We start from the raw sequence: 24,305 nt of genomic DNA, 5'->3' as shown, positions 1-24,305 counted from the left end.
CTGTTTTAACACTGTATATTTTTAAAAGCACACATGGAACCTTCTCCAGGATAGATCACATCCTGGGCCATAAAAAGCCTTGGTAAATTCAAAAAAATCAAAATCACTCCACGCATCTTTTCTGATCACAATGCAGTAAGTATTAGATGTCAATAACAGGAGAAAAACTATTAAAAATTCCAACATATGGAGGCTGAACAACAAGCTGCTGAATAATCAACAGATCACAGAAGAAATCAAAAAAGAAATCAAAATATGCGTAGAAATGAATTAAAATGAAAACACAACAACCCAAAACCTATGGGACACTGTAAAAGCAGTGCTAAGGGGAAGGTTCATAGCAATACAGGCTTACCTCAAGAAACAAGAAAAAAGTCAAATAAATAACCTAACTCTACACCTAAAGCAACTTGAAAAGGAAGAAATTATGAACCCCAGGGTTAGCAGAAGGAAAGAAAAAGCTGGTTCTTTGAGAAGTTAAATAAAATTGACAAACCATTAGCCAGACTCATCAAGAAACAAAGGAAGAAAAATCAAATCAACAAAATTAGAAATAAAAATGGAGAGACCACAACAGACAACACAGAAATACAAAGGATCATAAGAGACTATTATCAGCAACTACATGCAAATAAAATGGACAACTTAGAAGAAATGGACAAGTTCTTAGAAAAGTACAACTTTCCAAAATTGAACCAGGAAGAAATAGAAAATTTTAACAGACCCATCACAAGCATGGAAATTGAAACTGTAATCAGAAATCTTCCAACAAACAAAAGCCCAGGACCAGACGGCTTCACAGCTGAATTCTACCACAAATTCAGAGAAGAACTAACACCTATCCTACTCAAACTCTTCCAGAAAATTGCAGAAGAAGGTAAACTTCCAAACTCATTCTATGAGGCCACCATCACCCTAATACCAAAACCAGACAAAGATGCCACAAAAAAAAGAAAACCACAGGCCAATATCACTGATGAACATAGATGCAAAAATCCTTAACAAAATTCTAGCAAACAGAATCCAACAACATATTAAAGAGATCATACATCATGACCAAGTCTGCTTTATCCCAGGGATGCAAGGATTCTTCAATATCTGCAAATCAATCCATGTAATACACCACATTAACAAATTGAAAGATAAAAACCATATGATTATCTCAATAGATGCAGAGAAAACCTTCTGACACAATTCAACATCCATTTATGATAAAAACCCTCCAGAAAGCAGGAACAGAAGGAACAAACCTCAACATAATAAAAGCTATATATGACAAACCCTCAACAAACATCCTCAATGGTGAAACCTGAAAGCATTTCCCCAAAAATCAGGAACAAGACAAGGGTGCCCACTCTCACCACTACTATTCAACATAGTTTTGGAAGTGTTGGCCACAGCAATCAGAGCAGAAAAAGAAATAAAAGGAATCCAGACTGGAAAAGAAGAAGTAAAACTCTCACTGTTTGCAGACGACATGATCCTCTACATAGAAAACCCTAAAGACTTCACCAGAAAATTACTAGAGCTAATCAATGAATATAGTAAAGTTTCAGGATATAAAATTAACACAAAGAAACCCCTTGCATTTCTATATAGTAACAATGAGAAAATAGAAAGAGAAATTAAGGAAACAATTCCATTCACCATTGCAATGAAAAGAATAAAATACCTAGGAATATATCTACCTAAAGAAACAAAAGACCTATATATAGAAAACTATAAGACACTGGTGAAAGAAATCAAAGCGGACACAAATAGATGGAGAAATTACCGTGTTCATGGATTGGAAGAATCAATAAAATGAAAATAAGTATACTATCCAAAGCAATCTATATATTCAATGCAATCCCTACCAAACTACCAATGGTATTTTTCACAGAACTAGAACAAATAATTTCACAATTTGTATGGAAATAGAAAAAACCTTGAATAGCGAAAGCAATCTTGAGAAAGAAGAATGGAACTGGAGGAATCAACCTGCCTGACTTCAGGCTCTACTATAAAGCCACAGTCATCAAGACAGTATGGTACTGGCACAAAGACAGAAATACAGATCAATGGAACAGAGCAGAAAGCCCAGAGATAAATCCACACACTTATGGACACCTTATCTTTGAAAAAGGAGGCAAGGATATACAATGGAAAAAAGAAACTCTCTTTAACAAGTGGTGCTGGGAAAACTGGTCAACCACTTGTAAAAGAATGAAACTAGAACACTTTCTAACACCATACACAAAAATAAACTCAAAATGGATTAAAGATCTAAATGTAAGATCAGAAACTATTAAACTCCTAGAGGAGAACATAGGCAAAACACTCTCCGACATAAATCACGGCACGATCCTCTACGATCCACCTCCCAGAATACTGCAAATAAAAGCAAAAATAAACAAATGGGACCTAATTAAAATTAAAAGCTTCTGCACAACAAAGGAAACTATAAGCAAGGTGAAAAGACAGCCTTCAGAATGGGAGAAAATAATAGCAAATGAAGAAATGGACAAAGAATTAATCTCAAAAATATACAAGCAACTCCTGCAGCTCAATTCCAGAAAAATAAAAGACCCAATCAAAAAGCAGGCCAAAGAACTAAACAGACATTTCTCCAAAGAAGACATACAGATGGCTAAAAAAACACATGAAAAGATGCTCAACATCACTCATTATCAGAGAAATGCAAATCAAAACCACAATGAGGTACCATTTCACGCCAGTCAGGATGGCTGCTATCCAAAAGTCTACAAGCAATAAATGCTGGAGAGGGTGTGGAGAAAAGGGAACCCTCTTACACTGTTGGTGGGAATGCAAACTAGTACAGCCACTATGGAGAACAGTGTGGAGATTCCTTAAAAAACTGGAAATAGAACTGCCATATGACGCAGAAATTCCACTGCTGGGCATACACACCGAGGAAACCAGATCTGAAAGAGACACGTGTACCCCAGTGTTCATCGCAGCACTATTTATAATAGCCAGGACATGGAAGCAACCTAGATGTCCATCAGCAGATGCATGGATAAGGAAGTTGTGGTACATATACAAAATGGAATATTACTCAGCCATTAAAATAATGCATTTGAATCAGTTCTAATGAGGTAGATGAAACTGGAGCCTATTATACAGAGTGAAGTAAGCCAGAAAGAAAAACACTAATACAGTATACTAATGCATATATATGGAATTTAGAAAGATAGCAATGATAACCCTGTATGTGAGACAGCAAAAGAGACACAGATGTAGTGAACAGTCTTTTGGACTCTGGGAGAGGGTGAAGGCGGGATGGTATGGGAGGATGGCATTGAACCATGTAAATTATCATACGTGAAACAAATCACCAGTCCAGGTTCGATGCATGATACAGGGTGCTCGGGGCTGGTGCAGCAGGATGACCCAGAGGGATGGGATGGGGAGGGAGGTGGGAGGGGGTTTCAGGATGGTGAACACATATAACCCATGGCGGACTCAAGTCAATGTATGGCAAAACCAATACAATATTGTAAAGTAAAAAAAATAAAAATAAAAATAAATAAAATGTTCATAGCAAGAAATCACAAACCATACCATTATTTTGTTTCTTGGTTTTTGTATTGATTAACATGGACAACCCTTCAACAATTAGTCCCATTTAGTAATTAGACCACTTCGTATTTTTGAAACATTGCAGTTTAATGTTGGCTAGTTACTAATTTTATATGCTACTTATTAATATGAATGCTTTGTTCATAACTTTTCTAAATATTTTTAGTGTATACTACAGTAATGATGATTTTTAATTTCTCCCCCACAGATAAAGCAAGTTTTCAATTTTGTTTACCATTCTCATTGCTATAGTTCATCAGCATGCCACAAAAGACAGTCAAGAGCTTCTCACTGGCGGGATCTGTTTTACTGCACAGTGACCTTAAATGGTCAACTACAATCTGTGCACCACCTGCTTGGTCAACTGCACTTCTGCCCTCATCTGTAAAACAAAGAGTCAAATTAAAAATAAAAGTAAAAAGAAATATACCTTAAAATTTCAAATACAAAACATAACAGAGTTATTCCTTATTTAGTACGCAGAAAATAAACCAAAGTAGGGCATCAAATGTCTTCTTAGAAAGCAAAACAAAACAAATAAACATGGAAATGGGGGTGGGATGGGGAAGAGAGGCAATCACTTTTTAGGAGAAAAAAGATTATTCTCCTTGGTATCATACAGGAATTTAAAGAACTTCTCTGGGTCTTAAGACTTTATGACTGATGTGAAATTTTTCGCCTTCTCTTTCACAAATGACAACTCTGTGTAAAAGGAAAAAAACTGGAACTAAAATTTGATTGGAATTTTTTTTCTCAGTTTGGAAACCACTAAATGTGTCTTTCTCAGTGTTTTCAAAGTCAGTTACTATCAAAGACAACCATCTGCAGTATAGCGTAACTCTACATTACAATATGTAATTTCTAAAGATTAGTACTAGGGTCTTTTTACTGGCATTTTCTATAGTACATATTTCCTTTTCCAATTCTTAGTAGTTTGCATTTCATTTTTCCTTATTCTCTCCATTCAAGAACACACCAATACACTTAGACATTACAATCAATGGTCAAACGGTCAAACACACCTTCTGCTATATATACATCTACATCACATAGAAGAGATACCATTTAACTGTCAGAACATAGATATCACTTTAAAATACTTTTGCAAACCCTGAACACAGAATTAGAAAGAGATGAAAGAAAGAATATGTATTTCTAAATCTGACTTCCTTATATAAAATATGATATACTCTAGAACAGTGCATACAATAAAAATGAGAGCCACAAATGTGAACTAAATAAATAATTTAAATTTACAAGTAGCCATATTAAAAACATAAAAAGTGAAAAATTAGTTTTAGTTATATGTTTTACTCAATCCAAAATCTCTAAAATATGATCACTGCAATACACAATAAAATTGCTAGTGAAATATTTTACATTCTCATCTTAGTAATAAATCTTTGAAAGCCAAGTGTATTTTATATTTTACACTACAGTTACATGTCTATTTAGACTAGCCACATTTCAATAGCTCAAGAGTCAAACCTGGATAGTGGCTACCATACTGAATTGTGAAGCCATAGAAGCATACAAAAGGATCAGTAAAAGAAATGCCTCAAAAAAAAAAAAAAAAATACTGCTATGAAATTAGTAAATGAAATCTAATAAAAGAACTGAAACTAAGATGTATCTTTATAACTGTTGCTGAATCATAATAGAAAATGAAACAATACATATCATTTCCTGTGGCAGAAATACACACACAACTTACATAGCAGGACTTCATAATATTTGAAAATTTTAAGGAAATCTGTACTAAAATGAAACAAAATAGTTGTGTTCACTTAAGTTTTGTGTCATGCCCACTTGGCTTCACTGTACTGTTATATAGATGCAGAAAAGGACCCTATGCTAATCAGCTAATAAGATCACAGAAAATTCTTCAGTGCCAGAGTAACTAACTAGTCACATGAGGCAGCCAACTATAATACATATCTCATTTAGAGTTTCCTTTTCCAATAACATAAATGCAAATTATCTACATTGTTGGGCAATTTGTATGCAGATCATGTCAGAAAAAAACTAAATATCAGGATGACAAATCTAGCTCAGACCTTCAATATTATGCACATACAGTATCTGTTCTTGTTTAGTCACTAACTCATGTCCGACTCTTGCAACTGCATGGACTGTAGTCTGCCAGGATACTCTGTTCATGGGATTTCCCAGGCAAGAATACTGGAGCAGGTTGCCATTTCCTTCTTCAAGGGATCTTCCTGACCCAGGCATTGAACCCACATCTCCTTCATTGGCAGGTGGATTCCCTACCACTGAGCCACCTGGGAAGCCCACATATACAATATACCCATCCCTAAATTGCAAAGTTCAAGTCGTTTTTGATTCTAACTGTTGCATAAGTATAGGCTTTCAAAACATAAATTGTGTGTGCTTAGAAAGCTAAGCTGGCTTCCTTTTGATATTCAGGTACTCAATATTCAAAACATTAAATTCAAGAAATTTTAATACAAATTGTGTTCATCAAATTCAGTAATGCAATAAGTAAGAACATAACTACAATTAAAAGGCAAATTACCTACTTGTGTTTCAGGGCCAAAGTAATTTTCTTCCCTTCCTCTGCTTTCCTTCTTCCCCTTCCTCCCAGCCTGCCCTGTTTGCACTGTGTACAACATAGCTATGTGTTATCAAGAGTTGGGGCTGCAGAGTGTAAGCTCAATCTCTACCTTAGAAATTACAGCATTACCAAATTTAAGAAAAGCACATATAAAATATCTGAGTTAAAGAGAATTTTATTAAAGAATCCAAAGATGCAAAGAAACAAGAATGCTGTATCCATTTACTCTATCAAAACCAGTGGATAAGTTTTTAAAGGCATCTCACAAATTATTTAAAATATATATTAGAACATGTCATTACACAAGTCCATTCAAATTGTTTTTCCACAGTAAAGGTAGCTCTATAGCTTTATGCTATGATATTAAAATGAGTATTATTATCGTTCACTTGAAAATAACTTTCAAAAGATTCCTTAACCTAAACTTTCATATCCCTGAATGCAGGCTCATTTTTAACTCTCTGAAATTAAGCACCCTGTGTTGTCACTTCTAGAAATATAATTTACATTTTTATTTTACATAAATCTAAGTATCCAACCACTACCCAGCAACTCTTTAAGCCCTGCTACATCGTCTAGTCAAGGCTACGGTTTTTCCAGTGGTCATGTATGGATGCGAGAGTTGGACTGTGAAGAAAGCTGAGCGCCGAAGAATTGATGCTTTTGAACTGTGGTGTTGAAGAAGGCTCTTGAGAGTCCCTTGGGCTGCAAGGAAATCCAACCAGTCCATTCTAAAGGAGATCAGTCCTGGGTGTTCATTGGAAGGACTGATGCTGAAGCTGAAACTCCAATACTTTGGCCACCTCATGTGAAGAGTTGACTCACTGGAAAAGACCCTGATGCTGGGAGGGATTGGGGGCAGGAGGAGAAGGGGAAGACAGAGGATGAGATGGCTGGATGGCATCACCAACTCGATGGGCATGAGTTTGAGTAAACTCTCGGAGTTGGTGATGGACAGGGAGGCCTGGCGTGCTGCGATTCATGGGGTCGCAAAGAGTCAGACGCGACTGAGAGACTGAACTGAACTGAAATGAACATTCTTTAATGTTGACTTGTCACAGAGAGTAGCTTCCAGCACAAATAAGTGCTTACGTAAGAGTAGGGCTTTATGCAGTAGGGCTAATGAAATACTGCACTTGATATTACTCTTCAGTTCAGTAGTGAAAACCAGGAAGCAATGAAATTTGTATGCCTCACAAATGAGAAAAAAATGTGAGCAAGTTGGTATTCCACTATCAGGTACAAATTATGCACTAAGGCTGAGGAAAGAACCTGAAAACAACCGCTGAATACAAGCTCTGTGACATGCTACAGTATATCCTACTTTCAGATTTGCTTGTATACTGTGGCTAAACTGGTAAAGAATCTGCCTGCAAAGCAGGAGACCTGGGTTCAATCCCTAGGTTGGGACGATCCCCTGGAGAAGGGAATGGCTACCCACTCCAGTATTCTGACCTGGAGAATTCCATGGACTGTATAGTCTATGGGGTCGCAAAGAGTTGGACAGGACTGAATGACTTTCACTTCACTTTCCCAAATGCCTCATAGATAGTAGGCACTCAATATGTACTGAATGAATGAGGCCTTAGGCTACATTTTGGTAAGTTACAATTCACCTTGGGGATGGGAGAGTGAGAGAAAGAGAAGGAGGGAGGAGGCAGGGAAAGGGAGAGAAATGGGAATGAAAATCATTTACTTCTTTTTTAATGATTAAACCACAATATGGTTTAGCTTCCCTTGTGTTCTGAGCTTTGCTTAAATGAAACCATGTTGTATTCATTCTTTTTGTGCCTTCTTATACTGAACAGTGTGTTTATGATATCCATCTACTCTGTTACATGCTTCTTTGCTGTACAATATTCACTGTATAAACACATCATATTTATTTATTCCTTTGCTGATTATTATTTGGGTTGTTTTTAGGCTTGGGCTATTATTTGTAACATCCAGGTGGTATTGTTGGTTCATATACTCTGCATATCTCCCACTTGTTAAGATAATGACAAACAGGCTTCCAAAGTCAGCGCACATTCCCTCCATCAGTGTGTGAGTTACTGTCCCCTCACTCCTTCACTACCACTGGCATTCCACTTGATTGTTAACAGGATTGTCAACTTGATTAATAATCTACTGTTAGATCAACATTCAACTTGATTGTTAAATCTGATGGGTGAGATTGAACCTACTGCAGAATATACAAAGCAGGTCTTTGCTGACAGCCGACTTTTCCATACATTTAGTAAGACAGATAATTCAGTTCAAGAGTTTATAGCATGTGCCTAGAGGTAAAAACAGTTCACGCTGAGGGAGGGAGAGAGATATAAATGGATGCATACACAGATATCAGAATTTGAAAGAAAATGAAAAGAGCCAAGTAGCTGGTAGAAGCAGACTATCAAGCCTATGTACTAATTATGACTGGATAGGCACAATTCTCGAACTTTTTAACACTCTTGCTTATAGAAAGCCTTACTATAACATCAGCAAATACACTGTCTTTTTTAAATCATTTCAATAAACACCAGTTTTCCCGAAAGAGACTTTGGAAGGCTTAAATCCTTGAAAGGACGAAGGAGGAAGATTGGGGAAGCAGGATGGTGTTGGGTTTCAAAGAAGCCTATAATTTACAATAGCAAATTTTATCTAAAATTAATTTTTAAAAGAATTTAGTTTTATAATCTAAATGTATGATTTTCATGCTACATTATACTTTTGTGGTTTAAACATTTTTTCATATTTCTTTTCAAAAATTCTCAGTATCAAATACAAATTACAAAAATCTGTTTTAAAATTATGCCTACATATACATTTGATATGTTTTCCTCCCACCCTCTAATTATTTGTATAATAACGGGATCTTGATTCCTTAGGCATCCATCTGCTCAAACTACTCATTTCCCATCAGAAGTAATAACATTTTGTGACATAAGGAGTGGTTATTGTGGTGACAATTATGATGCAGCAATTCAGAAAATTATGACTGCATGTGAGAAATAAACTACAGGAGCTGGTCATACCTATAATCTCTCATCTAAATTTTGTTAAAAATTAATATTGACAAATGAGAAAAATGTGTGTTGTGGAAAGAGTACTGGATAAATTATTTTTTGTGTTTTCAAAGAAGTTTTAGCAACTAAAGGGTTCACTTTACATGTTGTACTGTCATGGATTTGTGCACTACCTCACTGTCTTCTATAAAAGCATCCTGCACAAATGCCCTGCAAGTGTTAATTAACAATGCTGGCTGTGCACAGGCTGCACACACATAAGTGCTAGAGATTTGCCATAATTAAAGCTGGTATGGAACAGAAGGCTAGCAAAGGTTTTTCAGGGTTACTGATGGCCAAAATGAAAGCTAAGACCCTGAGTAGAGAGATTAAAAATGACCTTTACTGTAAATCTACTTTCGAGACAGCACTATGATAAATTAGCTAAGAAGATAAATTATAAACAATATTTCATTTTTCTTATATTTCAACTCAGTATTTGCTTAAAGAAACTGTAATGATTAAACATCAGCACTCTGAACTAAAACTTGGGAAACTGAATTCTATGTTCCCTTATTAAGCATTAAAAACATATTTTGGAATACTTGTACCATTTAGTTCAGCAAGACAACAGCACTATCTTGGTGTTAACTGTGAATCTTTTTTTTTTTTTAACTATGAATCTTTTTAAAAGATTTATTTATGAAAAATTCTTGAGTAAAAAATACCCAAAATCTTTTTAGTGTATCCATGAACTTAACAAATATTGAAAGCAATCTACATTTGGGGTGGGGTACTATTTTATTTTTTTTATTTTTTGGCCTTGCCACAAGGTGTGTGGGATCTCAGTTTGTGAAAAGAAATCAGACTTGTGCCCCCTGTGTTGAAAGCTCAGTCTTAACCACTGGACCTTCAGGGAAATCTGAGATCAATCTGCACTGGTAGACAAAATCTATTTCACATATAGACAAAGTAGAAAAAATAGACAAAATCTATTTCATAAGAGATTAAAGAGGCATAATACGATAACACAATGTTCGTATCCATATCAAAACTGATGGAGAGTCACACACACATCCCTACACTGAGATCCATGTTGACAGTGAGATATTTCCAAATCTCTGAGAAAACATGCTTTAACTAACAATATTAGAATCACAGCAAACAATGAACAAATTACACAATCTTTCCTTTAACTCTGTAAAACTGATGGCATTATGAACAATGACAAACCCTTAAATTACGCTGCACATCTTCTCACACACCCCTGTCACATTACCTATGATGAGCCATCCAAATATCACAACTTTTAAAAGTCCCTCCCTTCTCCAACTTCTGCATTCTTGACAGAAAACATGCTTCCTTACTTTTACAGAGAGAAAAGAGAACACAACAGATACAATCTTTCTCACACTTTCACGTTCTGCACTATTAGACTGAGGATGATGTGCTTCTTTTCCCAATCACTTTCAGAATCTCATACTGTAATTAAAGTTCAGCTATAGCTAATTAAGGGCAAAGAAGATTTATTTTCAACAGAAAGTCACTTTCCTCTTCAAGTAAATAAAGTTCCAGACGTGTAATAAACTGAGGACCTGAATGCAAAGAACATTTAACAATGAAATTCTTGGGACTACTCCTGGTTGTTGCCGTAGAAATGTGAATTTTTGTTACCCGAAATTTGAAATGTTAAGATTATTTCAATAAGGCAAGGTAGAAGTTTTTAATATTTAAAAACCTAGAACATCACTGAGGCAATGACTTTTAAAATAACTATAAGGTCTTTAAGTTAAGGGTTTTGTTAACTCTGCCCATAAGAAAGCCTCTTAACCTCTACTGAAGTCAGTTTCCTAATCTGGAAAGGAGGGGAAGAGGAGTAGAAGATGATCAAATTTCTTTTAAGCTTTGACATTCTCTTATTCATTTCAATTTCTACTTCTACTTCTACTGTATCCACGTTGTGCAAACAAGAAGTACTTAATATATGCTGTGTATGTTTTTTTAATGTTTTAAATTTATCTATTTTAGCTTTCCAATTATTAATAATTATATTAGTAATTTAGGTATTTACTTTTAATGTTCCCAAGTAAATACCACTAGAGACTATAAAGGCTTACGGCAAATAAGTCAGAAATCCTTTTCATAAACTAAGCTAGAAAGTTGAGCTCTGAAAAATTATACTGTCTAGAAATAACAATCATAATTTTTGATGTCTTTTTCTTAGTAAACAGAGAGGTGATTCAGAATAGATGCAATTATAACACAAGTCTTTATTAGCATTGGTTTGGAAAAGACAAAGACATCACAGTAACATTTATTTTAATCATGTTTCTCATGTTTTTTCCTTCAGACTCTACTATATGCCACTTTTAAGCCTCTATAAACAAATACTTTGTTACAATAGAATTTGAACATGTATAATATATACTGAACAAGGATTTTAAAGCAAAACAACATAAATCAGACTCATTTTAAATGCAGGGGCACAAATACTATTCTGAGCCTTTTTTAGTCAATAACAAACTGTAACTGAGATTAGAATCCTAGATTTTAAGCTTCAAAGAGTCCATTAAGTGCCCATTCATTTTCAGTGAATATCAGCCACATGTATTATGAAATTCAGATGTCTTAGATGACTAAATGAAAAGTATTACTCAAAATCTCCAAACTATTTCACAACTGAGTTAAAAAAAAAAAAAGATTGAATTTCTAAAGTCTGCCAGAATTCTGTATGAATAATGCTACAAATAAGGAGTAAATATGATAAAGTTTGTAAATATTTTCATTAAAATATGATTTTAAAAAGTCAGCTATCTTTAAATTTACCTGAATTAAAAAGTAATCAAATACCAAGTTTCTTCCTATAAAAACAAATTTATGACACATAGCTTTATTCTTGAGTTTGTTCTTAGACTGTCTTTTAGATTCATTAGTTTAATATCTTTATCAGAGATAATGCTACTGATAAAAAGAGTATGCTTTTGAAACACAGGCATTATTTCTGCTCTTTATGGGTCAATTCTGTCTTGCAAAAATGTATTTCCAAGTCCTAACCCCTAGTGCCTCAGACCTTATTGGGAAATAGGGTCATTGCAGAGAGTTAAGATGAGGTCTCATTGTAGTTCAGTGGGTCCTTAATCCAATATGAGTGTTATTCTTATAAGGAGAGAGAGATGCAGACAGGAGAATGCCATGAGAAGATATGAAAACACAAATGGAAAAGACATTTGTGAAGAGCATGTGATGACAGAAGCAGAGACTGGAGTTTGGGCCACAAGCCAAGGAACTCCAGATGCCACCAGAAGCTAGAAAGAGGCAAAAAAGAAAAAAAAAGTCTCTGCCTACAGGTTAAAAGGAAGCATGGTCTTGCTCGATGCCCTGATTTTGAAGTTACAACCTCTACAACTGTAAAACCAACTTCTGTTGTTGTAAACCACCAGTCTCTGGTGCTTTGTTATAGTATCCCCAAGAAAGTAACACACTTCTCTACATAAACAGTGTAAAATATTCAAGCCGCATCTTAAAAAAAAGGAATATTTGACATTACTTGGCATTAAGTAAGCCTATACTATATACTCAGATTTTACACATCTCACAGAAATTAGTTTTCAGTTTACTAACAATAATATTTCTCAAGCAATTATATAATATAGGATTTTAATTACTTAATAATATAGGACATTTTGTTATTTAATAAATATAGAGCTTTAATTATGTACTTACCTATCTAATTATTTAATTACATGCAGCAATTATGATATGGGTACGACCAACAGAAAATAACAGTTTCTTTCCTCAACACTTAATCAACTTTGAATTTTTCTTCTACTTAGCACCAGAATGTTTAGAAATGGGTTTTGCTCCAGGGATTAATACTAACAGTGATGGATGTTCTTCATTGTGCTTGTCATTAACAGTCCACCACTGGAAGAGGAACAGGTGTATGGAGAGAATTTCTTTGTGGAATAGGCAGGCATGAATGGCCGAAGAGATAGCAGGAACACTTAAAAAAAAATCTTCTAGTACTCTTCCTCTAAGTGCAAGGTAAGAACAGTCTATAACTAAAGTTCTGAAGACGACTGCTCTGGAGTTAGGTAAGCAATAGCAAAACATGAATCCAGCTCAACTTCTGACTAGACTGGCTGCTCCTCCACCCCATATTAACCACCTGAAATAAAAGGAAACTTGCTTATTTCCAAAGATTAATATTTTAAATTTTAGTTTCTATTGTTTTCCTACATACAGTGTCCAGTATTCAATACAAAATTAAGAGGTACATTTAAAAAAGAAAGGAAAAATAATTCACTGCCAAGAAATAACTCAATCATCAGAATGAGACTCACAGGTAACTAAGATGTCAGAACTATCAATAGGGACTTTAAAAGAATCATGATTAATATGTTAAAGAATTTATTAGAACAGGTGAATAATATCCATGGAGAGATATGGAATTTTGTAGAGAAATAGACATTATAAGAGTTAAATGGAGATGTCAGAAATCAAAAACACTATCAAAGATAATTATTTCAAAAGGCTGAACAGCAGACTCAGCAAAACAAAGGAAAGTCTCAGTGAACTTGTAGAGCAATAGAAATAATAAAAATTAAAACACAGACAGAGGGAGGGAAACCCCAAAGCACCTACAAGCTGACAGAAAATAGCAAATGGTCTAACATAACTACAACTGGAATACCAGTAGGGGAAAAGATTGAGAACAGGGTAGAAGAAATATTTAAAGAGCTAACAGGGAAACATTCCAAAAAAATAATGAAAGACATCACATCATAAATCTATGAAGTTTAAGGGCCCTTCCCTGACTCCCCAGCAAGGAAAACAAAATAAAAATACACACCAAACAGCCAAGCTGCTGAAAGATCAAAGTAAGAGAGACTCTTCTAAAGGCAGCCAGAAGGAAAAAAAAGTTATATTTGGAATAGCAAAAATAAGAATATAGCAGACTTCTCATCCAAAACCATGCTAGCTAGAAAACAATGGAATAATATCTTTGAAGCATTGAAAGAAAAAAGCAACCTGTTAACAAAAGCTTTTCAGGCAGGAGGTTACAATACTGGATAAAAAATCTGGATATATACAAAAGCAAGGAACACTAAAGAGGATTAAAAAAAAATCAAAGTAAACACAAAACATTTTTTTTCTATTTAAAAAAAATCTGTTTAAAGTATAAAAAACAACAATATATTGTTGGACCTCTAACATATGTAAAAACAAAATATATGACAATAATGCCACAAAGAATAGAAGAAAATTAGGAGTACACAGTTGTGAGATGATTAAACTATATGTGACGTAACAGTAATTGATGGTAAATTGTGGTAAGTTAAAGATATATATCGGAGAAGGCAATGGCACCCCACTCCAGTACTCTTGCCTGGAGGATCCCATGGACAGAGGAGCCTGGTAGGCTGCAGTCCATGGGGTCGCTAAGAGTCGGACACGACTGAGCGACTTCACTTTCACTTTTCACTTTCATGCATTGGAGAAGGAAATGGCAACCCACTCCAGTGTTCTTGCCTGAAGGATCCCAGGGACGGGGGAGCCTGGTGGGCTGCGGTCTATGGGGTCGCACAGAGTCGGACACGACTGAAGCGACTTAGCAGCAGCAGCAGCAGCAAAGATATATATGGGTAACCACTAAACAATTAAAAAGATGCATAAAAGCCAATAATAATGAGAAAAATTAAAATTACCCAATTCATGCAATGAAACTGACACATTTGATTATAGAAAAGGTACTTATTAATGTTAACTTAGCCTTTATGTGAGGCACTGTGGATATAAACAGGAACATAAGAAGGCTTTCCTTTGATGGAGTTCCTGTTTCACTGAGGGAGACAGAATAGTAAACAACAAAAACTTCAATACAATTTTTTACAGGGTGTTATGGCAACCCACTCCAGTATTCTTGCCTGGAAAATACCATGGACAGAGGAGCGTATTAGGCTACAGTCCATGGGGTTGTAAAGAGTCGGACACAACTGAGCGATTTTACTTTCACTTTCATAGAAGCACAGAGAGAACATATATCTCTTCTGGAGGAACAGGTGGGAAAAACAGGAAGTTTATATAAAACTTCACAGAAATTAAGTGTTCATGATAAATGTAAGTGTATTCATCTAAGACCTATAAATTATGAATCCATAATAAAAGAGATTTATGCAGTAAAGTTAATCTCTAGCCCACCTGTAATCTAAGTTAAACACTATTTAATAGGAGTAATAGATCCTTAAACTACTGATTAATGACATAAATTGCATACTCAGTTTAATCAAGATATTTTAAGACTTGGGGCCAAATTAGCACTAATTATCCACTTTTATTAATCAAACTGTGCTGGGGGTACCTACAATGTTTCACAAGCTGAGTCAGATTTGGGGAATACAAAGATAACTAATTCATAGTTCAGGAGAGAAAATGAAGGAAAATATTGAAACAATAAGCACAATTATTAAGTTTTTCATAGTACAATCCAAGCACAAATGAAGCTTTACCCAGAAGAGTTAGAAAAACATTCACTGTCATATTTCTCAGAGTGTTTTGTTTTCCAAGTCCTTACTAGTATTTATTAGGTCTATACGATGAAAAAAACCTCAACTGTGTACTTCTTGGTTTAGATTCTGATTGGATTCCCTTCCTTATTAAGTACTGTGGAAAAATTTATGTCAAATAAACCATATAGATTTAGAATGTGTAATTAATGAGTTCTGAGAGTTTAGCACACCCAAGAAACTACCAATACAATCAAGATAACAAAACTATCACCACCAAAACATTCGTCATGTCCTCTCGCAGGCCACCTTCCCTTCTGCCTCTATCTCTAGACAACCAGTGTTCTGTCACTCTAGATTAGCTTGCATATATACATTCATATAGTACAACTCTTCTATGTTTAGCTTCTTTGCCTCAGCCTAATGACTCTGAGATTTATAATTTCAACTATGTAAGTGATTTATTCTTCTTTATTGCTGAGTAGTATTCAGCACTGAATGCTGGTGTGTAAGTTTTTGGTTAAATATCTAGAAATGAAATGGCTGGATCTTATGAGGTGTAAAGTATATGGCTTTTGAGCACTACTACAACTGAAAGACTATGGTGTGCCACGGAAAATTTATTTTTTAAAAGTTCTCAAATACAGTAAGAATTGAAAATTATTAAAGAAAGGACAATGCATGTATTCTTGAGCATAAGAGGTACTTAAATAAATGCATACCAAGTTTAAGTGAAACCTTAGCTTCATACTTAGGAAAAAGCACCCGGCTTCTCCTGCTCCAAAATCAATTCGGCCACTAAAGAAAAGCTTCACCCTCATTCGACTGATTTAAACTTTAATATGTATCTAATTAACTTTATAATAATTAATCATCTAAATTACAAAATGACAACAAAATTCAGGGCTAAAAGATTGATTAAAAATAATATTCTAGAAAGAAGTGCTAAGAAATTATGACATAATGATTTAGAATGGTAAAGAGGAAAAAGGCAACTAGATTTTAATGAAAGAATGATGCACTTGATTCCATGCTCAGAAATCATTAAATATTTTCACCCTGTGACTTGTATTTTCATCAATTTTAACATCAAGTTATTATTTTTTTTAAACTTGCCTGATTTTCATCTACTTAGTGGCTTTGTTATGAAATTTGGTATACTTTCATTACAATCTCTTATTATAAAACACTATATAATACTGATCTGGTCTAATAATGATTAGCTGATACAAACTACATATGTACATAACTGATCCACACTGTCTTATGTGGAAGAAAGAGGGAAAAAAAGAGCATCACCCGGTGTTCACTCAAATGACAAGTTGTCCAAAGGAAAGAACCCGTTCTTGTTATCACAGCTTAGTTTAAGATTTTTCAGGTCAGTCAGGAAATTTTTTGTCTCTGATTTGACACATCAATATGGTTTTGCTACTTTAAACTCCAATTTATTTCATTTAGAGCACAATATGAGAAAAAAATTTAGGTTAGAGAGCTACTGAATAGAAAAGTTCGCTTTGCTATGCCAACAATTTAGAGAAATTTAAGAGTGTATTGATCAGTAGAACAGAATAAAACTGAAGTTTAAATATTAAAAATATGTAAGATGTGTATAAATTCCTTTCTATTATTTTCCATTGCAGGAAAGGAAGAATTTATTCAGTATATTTGATAAAGACAGTATAGTTTTAATTTTAGTTCTCTATATGCCATATATACAGAGAAAATAGTAGAAAGCAATCATATTTGTATGAAAACTTGAATGGTTTACCTATGTTTGTCAAGCTGGTTTACTGATAATAATAAAACTCTCAGATTATTAGCTGGATTTCCTTAGTTTTTACTAAGATTCCTGGTCAAATCAAAATGTTCCTCATTTCCCAATGAATAAAATGTCAGTATTTCATACAATATTCTACATTTAGAGAAAATGAGAATAAAGGATCAAACATGGTAAAGTATGCTTGTATTCACATATACTTTTTTAAGTTTTCAAATTTGGAAAAACGCGAAAAGCTTTTCCTTTATCACTTGGTTCTGCTCTATCTTCTTTCAAATTCGGTAAAATTTACTGTTCTTTGACTTAGATTAAACAAAATATTCGTTTAAGATTAGCTTTTAGCAAAATTCTTACAACAAATTCCTATATCTGGAATTCTAAGGGCTGAACTATTAATATTGAAGCACAAAACTATTTGATGAAGTATTTAGGTATTTGATGAAATATTTAGGTATTTATGAAAGTGGTAATTCCTTCAATTACATTACTTTGATAAAATAAGCCAGAGACATGAATTTTAGATCAACACTGTCACCCATTTATCCGTTGATCCTAAAAAGTCATGTGAACTCTGAGGCCTCAGTTTCCTTATCTGTAAAATTTAGAGGAGATGGATTAGATGACTTCCAAAGTCCGTCCTATTTAAAAAAAAAAAATTCTAAATTCTAGGCAGCTTTGCTTAAATTTTCTAATTTATCATGGTTCCTTCAACCTATATATTCTATCCACGTAACATTTAATATTTTGCTAAACATGAGAGTTTAAACTTTTGGTATGTTTATCCTCAAAGTGTATAAGGATATAAAGATACAGAAACTGTCCAACTGCCATTTTCTCTTGCATATCTCTATTAAGAATCTTAGATTTATTACTGCCACCAACAAAACAAAACAAAAACAAGCAGCAATAACAAAATTCAGAAAAACATAACAAAATAGACTCTGTTCTTTCCATTACCAGTAAAGTGCCCTACCCTCTGGCCAGTTGCTCAAACCCCAGATTTAAGCATCATTCTTGATTTCTCCCTTACCCTTATTCCTGATTCATCCACCACTCTAAATACTTCTCAAATTCGTCTGATGCCTCTCAGCTTCACCACTACAACCCTAATCCAAGTCACCATTATCTCTTGCCTGGACTACTACAAGTCTTATAATTGGTCGCCACACTCCCTTTCTTAACTCTTCCATTCTTCTCAACCCGCTTTTCATGCAGCTCCAAGAGTGATGTTTTTAAAACCTGTATGAGATTCCTTTGGATAGTTTCTCATTACTCTTGGATGGCCCACAAAGCTCTCTGTAATCTAGGTCTTATTTTTTTCTTCCACTTTAGTAACAAACACTCTCCCTATTCACCACATTTCATATACCTTGCTCTCTTTCACGTGGTTTGACCACACCAAGTTCTTTCCTCACTCGGGTTTGTAATTGCTATACTTCTCCAGGGAACATTCTTCCCCTTCTCTTTAAATGGTTTATTCTCATTTTTCAGACTTCAGCTCAAATAACAAGAGAACTTCATCTCCAGATACTCTCCATTATATCATCTTATTTTCTTGATACCAATGATCACTGTAAATACCTCCTTTTTGTAATATTTACTTGTTTATTATCTATCTCCTCCTTTGCAAGATCCACAAAGGTAAGGAATTCATGCTCCTATTTTTCAATTCCCAACACCTCCCAAAAAGTTGATAGTCATGATGTAAATTAATGAGTTGTATCATTATTTTTAAGTCAGACATATTGGCTATACTGATATGCATAATTATACAGGGTTTTCTGTATGCTTCTTAAATATACTTTTTGCCTAGTGATATTTTATTTTCCTGGAGCAGAATACTGGTAAATAGACACCCTTACATTGTTTTTCAAGATCAAGTCAAAAGATACTTATGGAATCTACCAAGTAAGAAAATTAACTTCTGATGCTTATATTTTCCTCTATAATTTTGTCAAAATAGGCAATTTCTATTATGTACCTTAGACACAATACACAGTCAAATATGTTTTAAGCATTCTAATGAAAACTTTAAATTCATCAACATCTTTGCTGATTATTAAACCAATTATTCACCCTCCAGGTGCAGGTAAAATGCATGAAAGACTAGATATAAAAGCAAAAGCTATAAATATTACATCAGTGAAATTACAAAAATAAGTCATGAAGAAAAAACATCATGACCATTAAATACCCATATATCAAAAGGAAACATAAAGCTTGCAATTCTATGGCAGAGTACTATATTCAGATTTAAATATTGCCTTTATTTAATGTAGGATAATTTCAAATAGATTTATATATTTACATTTATAACATATGGTCAGGAAAGGAAAACACTAGTTCCACAGATGCAGCTTAAAATTAGCAGTGAGACATCTGATGGACAGCTTTGGTGTGCCCACTGATATCAGTATTAATTTCTACAGACCAATAGATTTTTCATGTCAGTCAAAATTGTTGACAACTCTAATTTTTTAAAAAAGCCTTTAGATAATAGTAGAGCATCTGCAAATCACATTGCATTTGCTAAAGAAATCACTGAAGTATTCTATTTATTATAGCTTTCTATTTCTACACTATCAGCAAAAGACTGAATATCTATATATTATAAATAAAATTATTAACTAAACTCAATTATTTAATAAATTTACCTTAAGTCTCTTCTGAACAGCATTCAGGTAACATGGTAAATAATTTATTGCTCCAATTTTTTAGTTTAACTGCTCAAGATCAAAATTAAATTTTATTCCAACTATTTTAAATGAGAGGCTTATGTATCAAGTTATTTCATAGTTAAAAAACACTAGATTATATATACATACAACTCTGTGTGTGCACACGTAAATGCAGTTAAAATTTAGTGTGAATTTAAAGCGAATTGATAACAGCACATTTTCTCAAAAGGTACATTATTCCACTCATCAAGAAGAATATGAATTGTTCACCTTTAAAAAGTACTTATCTTTTATTATTCCTTCCCAATCAAGGGAAATACTCCCAACTTGCAGCAAAGATAACTCTCATTAAAAATAGAGAAAGTTTTCAGTACTTTAGCTTGGTTACAAAGAAGAAAAGTAGAAAAAACAGAAAACAGTTAAGAGCAGAGGATAATACATATTGACATGGTGGCAAAAGCAGACTAGAAATTTTATATTTAACGTGTCCATACACAGACTTGGCCTTTAACGGTAAAATCAGAGTAGTAAAGGTAAGGGAAGAAACAGATCGAAACAGCAAGAAAAACCAGAAATCTCACTTTTGCATCATAGTTAGAATTCTCCTACCCTTTTAAAGACTTGTTAATCTATAGAACAGACTTTTGGACTCTGTGGGAGAAGGCGAGGGTGGGATGATCTGAGAGAACAGCATCGAAACATGTATATTATCTAGGGTGAAACAGATCGCCAGTCCAGGCTGGATGCATGAGACAAGTGCTCAGGGCTGGTGCACTGGGAAGACCCAGAGGGATCGGGTGGAGAGGGAGGTGGGAGGGGGGATCGGGATGGGGAATACATGTAACTCCATGGCTGATTCATGTCAGTGTATGGCAAAAACCACTACAATACTGTAAAGTAATTAGCCTCCAACTAATAAAAATAATTGGGAAAAAAAAAAGACAAGACTTGTTAATCAGGAAAGGCAAATTCCAAAGGCCATTTAGGTTTTGACTTAGAGGCAAGGAGAGAATCTGGTATCCAAGGGACAAAAAATAAAATGCTTTTTAAAAAAATTTGGCAACCACAAATGACTTCCTGTTGAGCTAAAAAAAAAAAAATCACTTAATACTTTTGCCACATGCAAGACTCCCTCACATGTTGCCTCCACTTACCTGCCTATCTATAAAATTGATGACAACTACCTGAAAACTACTACTCTCTCGCTTCAACAAGGCATTCACTTTTTTTTTATAAAACATAGTACTCAGAAACCAATCAAGCACTGGAAAAAAGCAGCTTAATATTTAACATGTTCTCTGCCCTGTAAGTTTGATTAAGGTAAAAATTCATAGATTGTTAAATAAACAAAATGTATTTGGATGTAATACCAAGCACAAAAATGTAAAAATCACAGTTCCTCAAAGTATAAACTCTGTGTTCAGTTCTTCAGTCATGTCCTCTTTTGCAACCCTGTGAACCTATGAACCTGCCAGACGCCTCTGTCCAGGGGATTTCCCTGAGAAGAATACTGGAGTGGGCTGCCATGACCTCTTCCAGGGGATCTTCCCGATCTAGGGATCAAACCCACGTCCCCTACAGCTCCTGCACTGCAGGTGGGTTCTCTACCGCTGAGCCACCAGGGGAGCCCATGAACTGAAGGGTCATTAAATAAATAGTTAACACTGCTTACACCTGGTGGATACTTTATAAGAACCAACCAAATTAACGATAACCCAACTGTACTTTGTGATTTAATTTCATTCTTTCTGCTCCTGTGCTTACCACATCACATCTGGCCTACTATAATCGTTTCTTGATCTCTCTGCCATCTGACTTCTCTTCCTTTTCCAATACAACTGCATTCCACAGGATTCCATAGGAGTTCCACAGAATCCTTATTGAAAATGCCAATTTCAAGCTATTTTTAGTGGCTCTTTCCTGTTCACACATTACGGTATAAGACAGCTCCGTAGCCTACACACATTTTAAGTGCAAAACACACATCAATAAATGGATGCAAAATCAAGATTTCTAAGTAAACCTTCACTACCATTTGCTTAGTTAAAAATCATATCCTTATGACTATTTAAAATATTCCTCACAGTTCCAACTCTCAACTCTTCCTCCACACCAAAGTTTCTTACCATCACCTTGCCAGTAACTTTTATTTAATAATGAGCTTTGACTTCTAACTTTACTGGGAAGATGAAGGCCATGCCAGAAAGACATTTCGACTGCCCTCTGTACTACTGTAAACATTTTTTTAAAAATAGTTTCACCTATCTGGTCCTTTTTCTCTAAGGCAGAAAGTCCTTTCCCATTCTAACACCAAAGATTTCATTTCTTCTTTATTTATCTATGATGTTTCTCCAACAATATTCACTCTAGGAAATTTACTCTGTCCTTGTACACTGGGTCCTAGCCCAACAAATAAGTTCCTGTTTCCACTACTTTAATTACTCTCACAAGGCTGCCCTTCCCACAGATCATTACTGTCTTTTCTCAATTTCTAGGAACTTAATACCTTTGTTTCATTTCCTCATTGCTCACCATAGCCCTTGAAATTCTATTTCTTTCTCTGGAAGATTCAACTTAAGAGATGTTTTTTAAAACATGAATGTCTGTTAATTAAATCACCAAAATTCAGCTAGATTTTTTTCTTGGCAGTGCTTGATAGAGCTTACTACTCGACTCCTGGGAACCCATGACACAAAATTTGTTTTCCTCAAATCTTTCAGTGCTTCCTCACAAGCTCCTTCATTTCTTCTACACTCTAATTCGGGCTGTTTGCCTCATGCTCACTTTTAAACATTTCTTCTCTTCCCACGGGTCAACCATCACTTTTAAGTGAGTGAATCTCAAAGCTCTGTCACCTGAAGGTGAAAACAGCAAATTCAACCCATCTCAAAACATATCCACCTGGCTGAGATCTACTTCTGTTGGTGTTATTCAGATCTTAATTTGGGACTCATGGACTCCTTCTTGCCTGATACTTTCTTGTATTCTTATACACACACATCCTTCTCTTTCTATTCTCTCTTTGATTTACACTTTAAGCTTGAAAAGAACAATAACCTTCGAACTGGTTATTCTTCATCTCGTCTACTGTTCAGTGGTTTTTAAGTACAAATGTGCATGAGAATCATCTAAGGAATATTTGCAGGAATATAAAAAATAGGTTAGATTATAGTCTCAAAGATTCTGATTTACTGATTCTAGGGTGTGGCCAAGAGGACGTATTTTGAAAAAGTTCCCTAAGTTTCAGATGCATCCTGTTAAGAACAACTGCCTAAACATCTTTTTCAAATTAATTTTTCATGGGATCAATTTGAACACAATTTTTTTGTTCAAATACTTGCATGGCTCCCCACTGTACAAGCCCTTCTTGAATATGGGTTCCAGATATATCTCTCTACTCTATTATCTACCTTTTAAAATGCTTTTCTGTGCTCCTGAAAAATCTGAATCCTTTCTCCACATGTCCAAATACTATGCAGATTAACTGCTTCCTCCTCTATTAACACCACTGGAAGAGCTCCAATACAAATGAGTTCCCTCCTAGACCTCTACTGTGTATCCTCTTATAGCATTATCACTGGATCCTGTTTTTACTTATTGATATACATGATTCATTACCTTGAATGCACTATAACTTCTTTAAACATAGGAGACACACTTGAACAATTAAACAGAAATGAGTATCAGCAAAACCATTTTCCCCCTCACATTATTTGCATTGGCTTTTCTAGAACAAAGGTAGATTATAAATTACTTACAGGCTGATCCTGACCAGAAATCTCACCTGAGGCTTGTGGTCCAACACAGAAATTCTCCTGAGACTTAGGAATGCTAATATCTAACCTATCGCTAGAGGTTGCATAGAAGGCAGAACCTCTTGATTAACTGCTCTGATCAAGGCTCCCAAAGTATGAATTGTCTCCCCCTAAATTTTATTCTGGGGCTGTCGATTTTTTATTTTTTCCCTCAAAGTCAAATTTGGAGGGAGAAAAAATTAGAGGCAATTTTGCCTTCCACTTTAACTACACAAAACTAGTAAAAACACAATTATTGTTGCAGGTCATACTTTAAATTTTTACATGTCTGTGTATATGTATTTAAGTTCATAATTATGTACATTTTTTCTTCCCATTCCCTCAAGGAGGGCTGAAAGAAACAAGGTTATTTCCCAAAGAAGAGATTATATGTGTCTCTTAGAAA

General features: G+C 34.7%; 1 protein-coding gene across 4 annotated transcripts in view; it reads right to left on the bottom strand.

The window, feature by feature from the left end:
- Window positions 1–24,305, bottom strand: part of RAP1GDS1 (Rap1 GTPase-GDP dissociation stimulator 1) — a 150,286-nt gene that overhangs the window by 46,698 nt on the left and 79,283 nt on the right. For 3 of the 4 annotated variants that reach the window (XM_020901657.2, XM_020901656.2, XM_020901658.2), the window contains exon 5: window positions 3,818–3,964. The exons of the other annotated variant lie outside the window; for it this stretch is intronic. In XM_020901657.2, the coding sequence (XP_020757316.1) occupies window positions 3,818–3,964 (147 nt within the window). The remainder of the gene's footprint in view (window positions 1–3,817; window positions 3,965–24,305) is intronic. 4 annotated transcript variants of the gene reach the window in all.

The sequence above is a fragment of the Odocoileus virginianus genome, chromosome 21 (assembly GCF_023699985.2).
Source record: "Odocoileus virginianus isolate 20LAN1187 ecotype Illinois chromosome 21, Ovbor_1.2, whole genome shotgun sequence".
Classification (NCBI taxonomy): Eukaryota; Metazoa; Chordata; class Mammalia; order Artiodactyla; family Cervidae; genus Odocoileus; species Odocoileus virginianus.
Note: the sequence above shows the minus strand (reverse complement) of the source record. Positions and strands in the feature narration are given on the sequence as shown.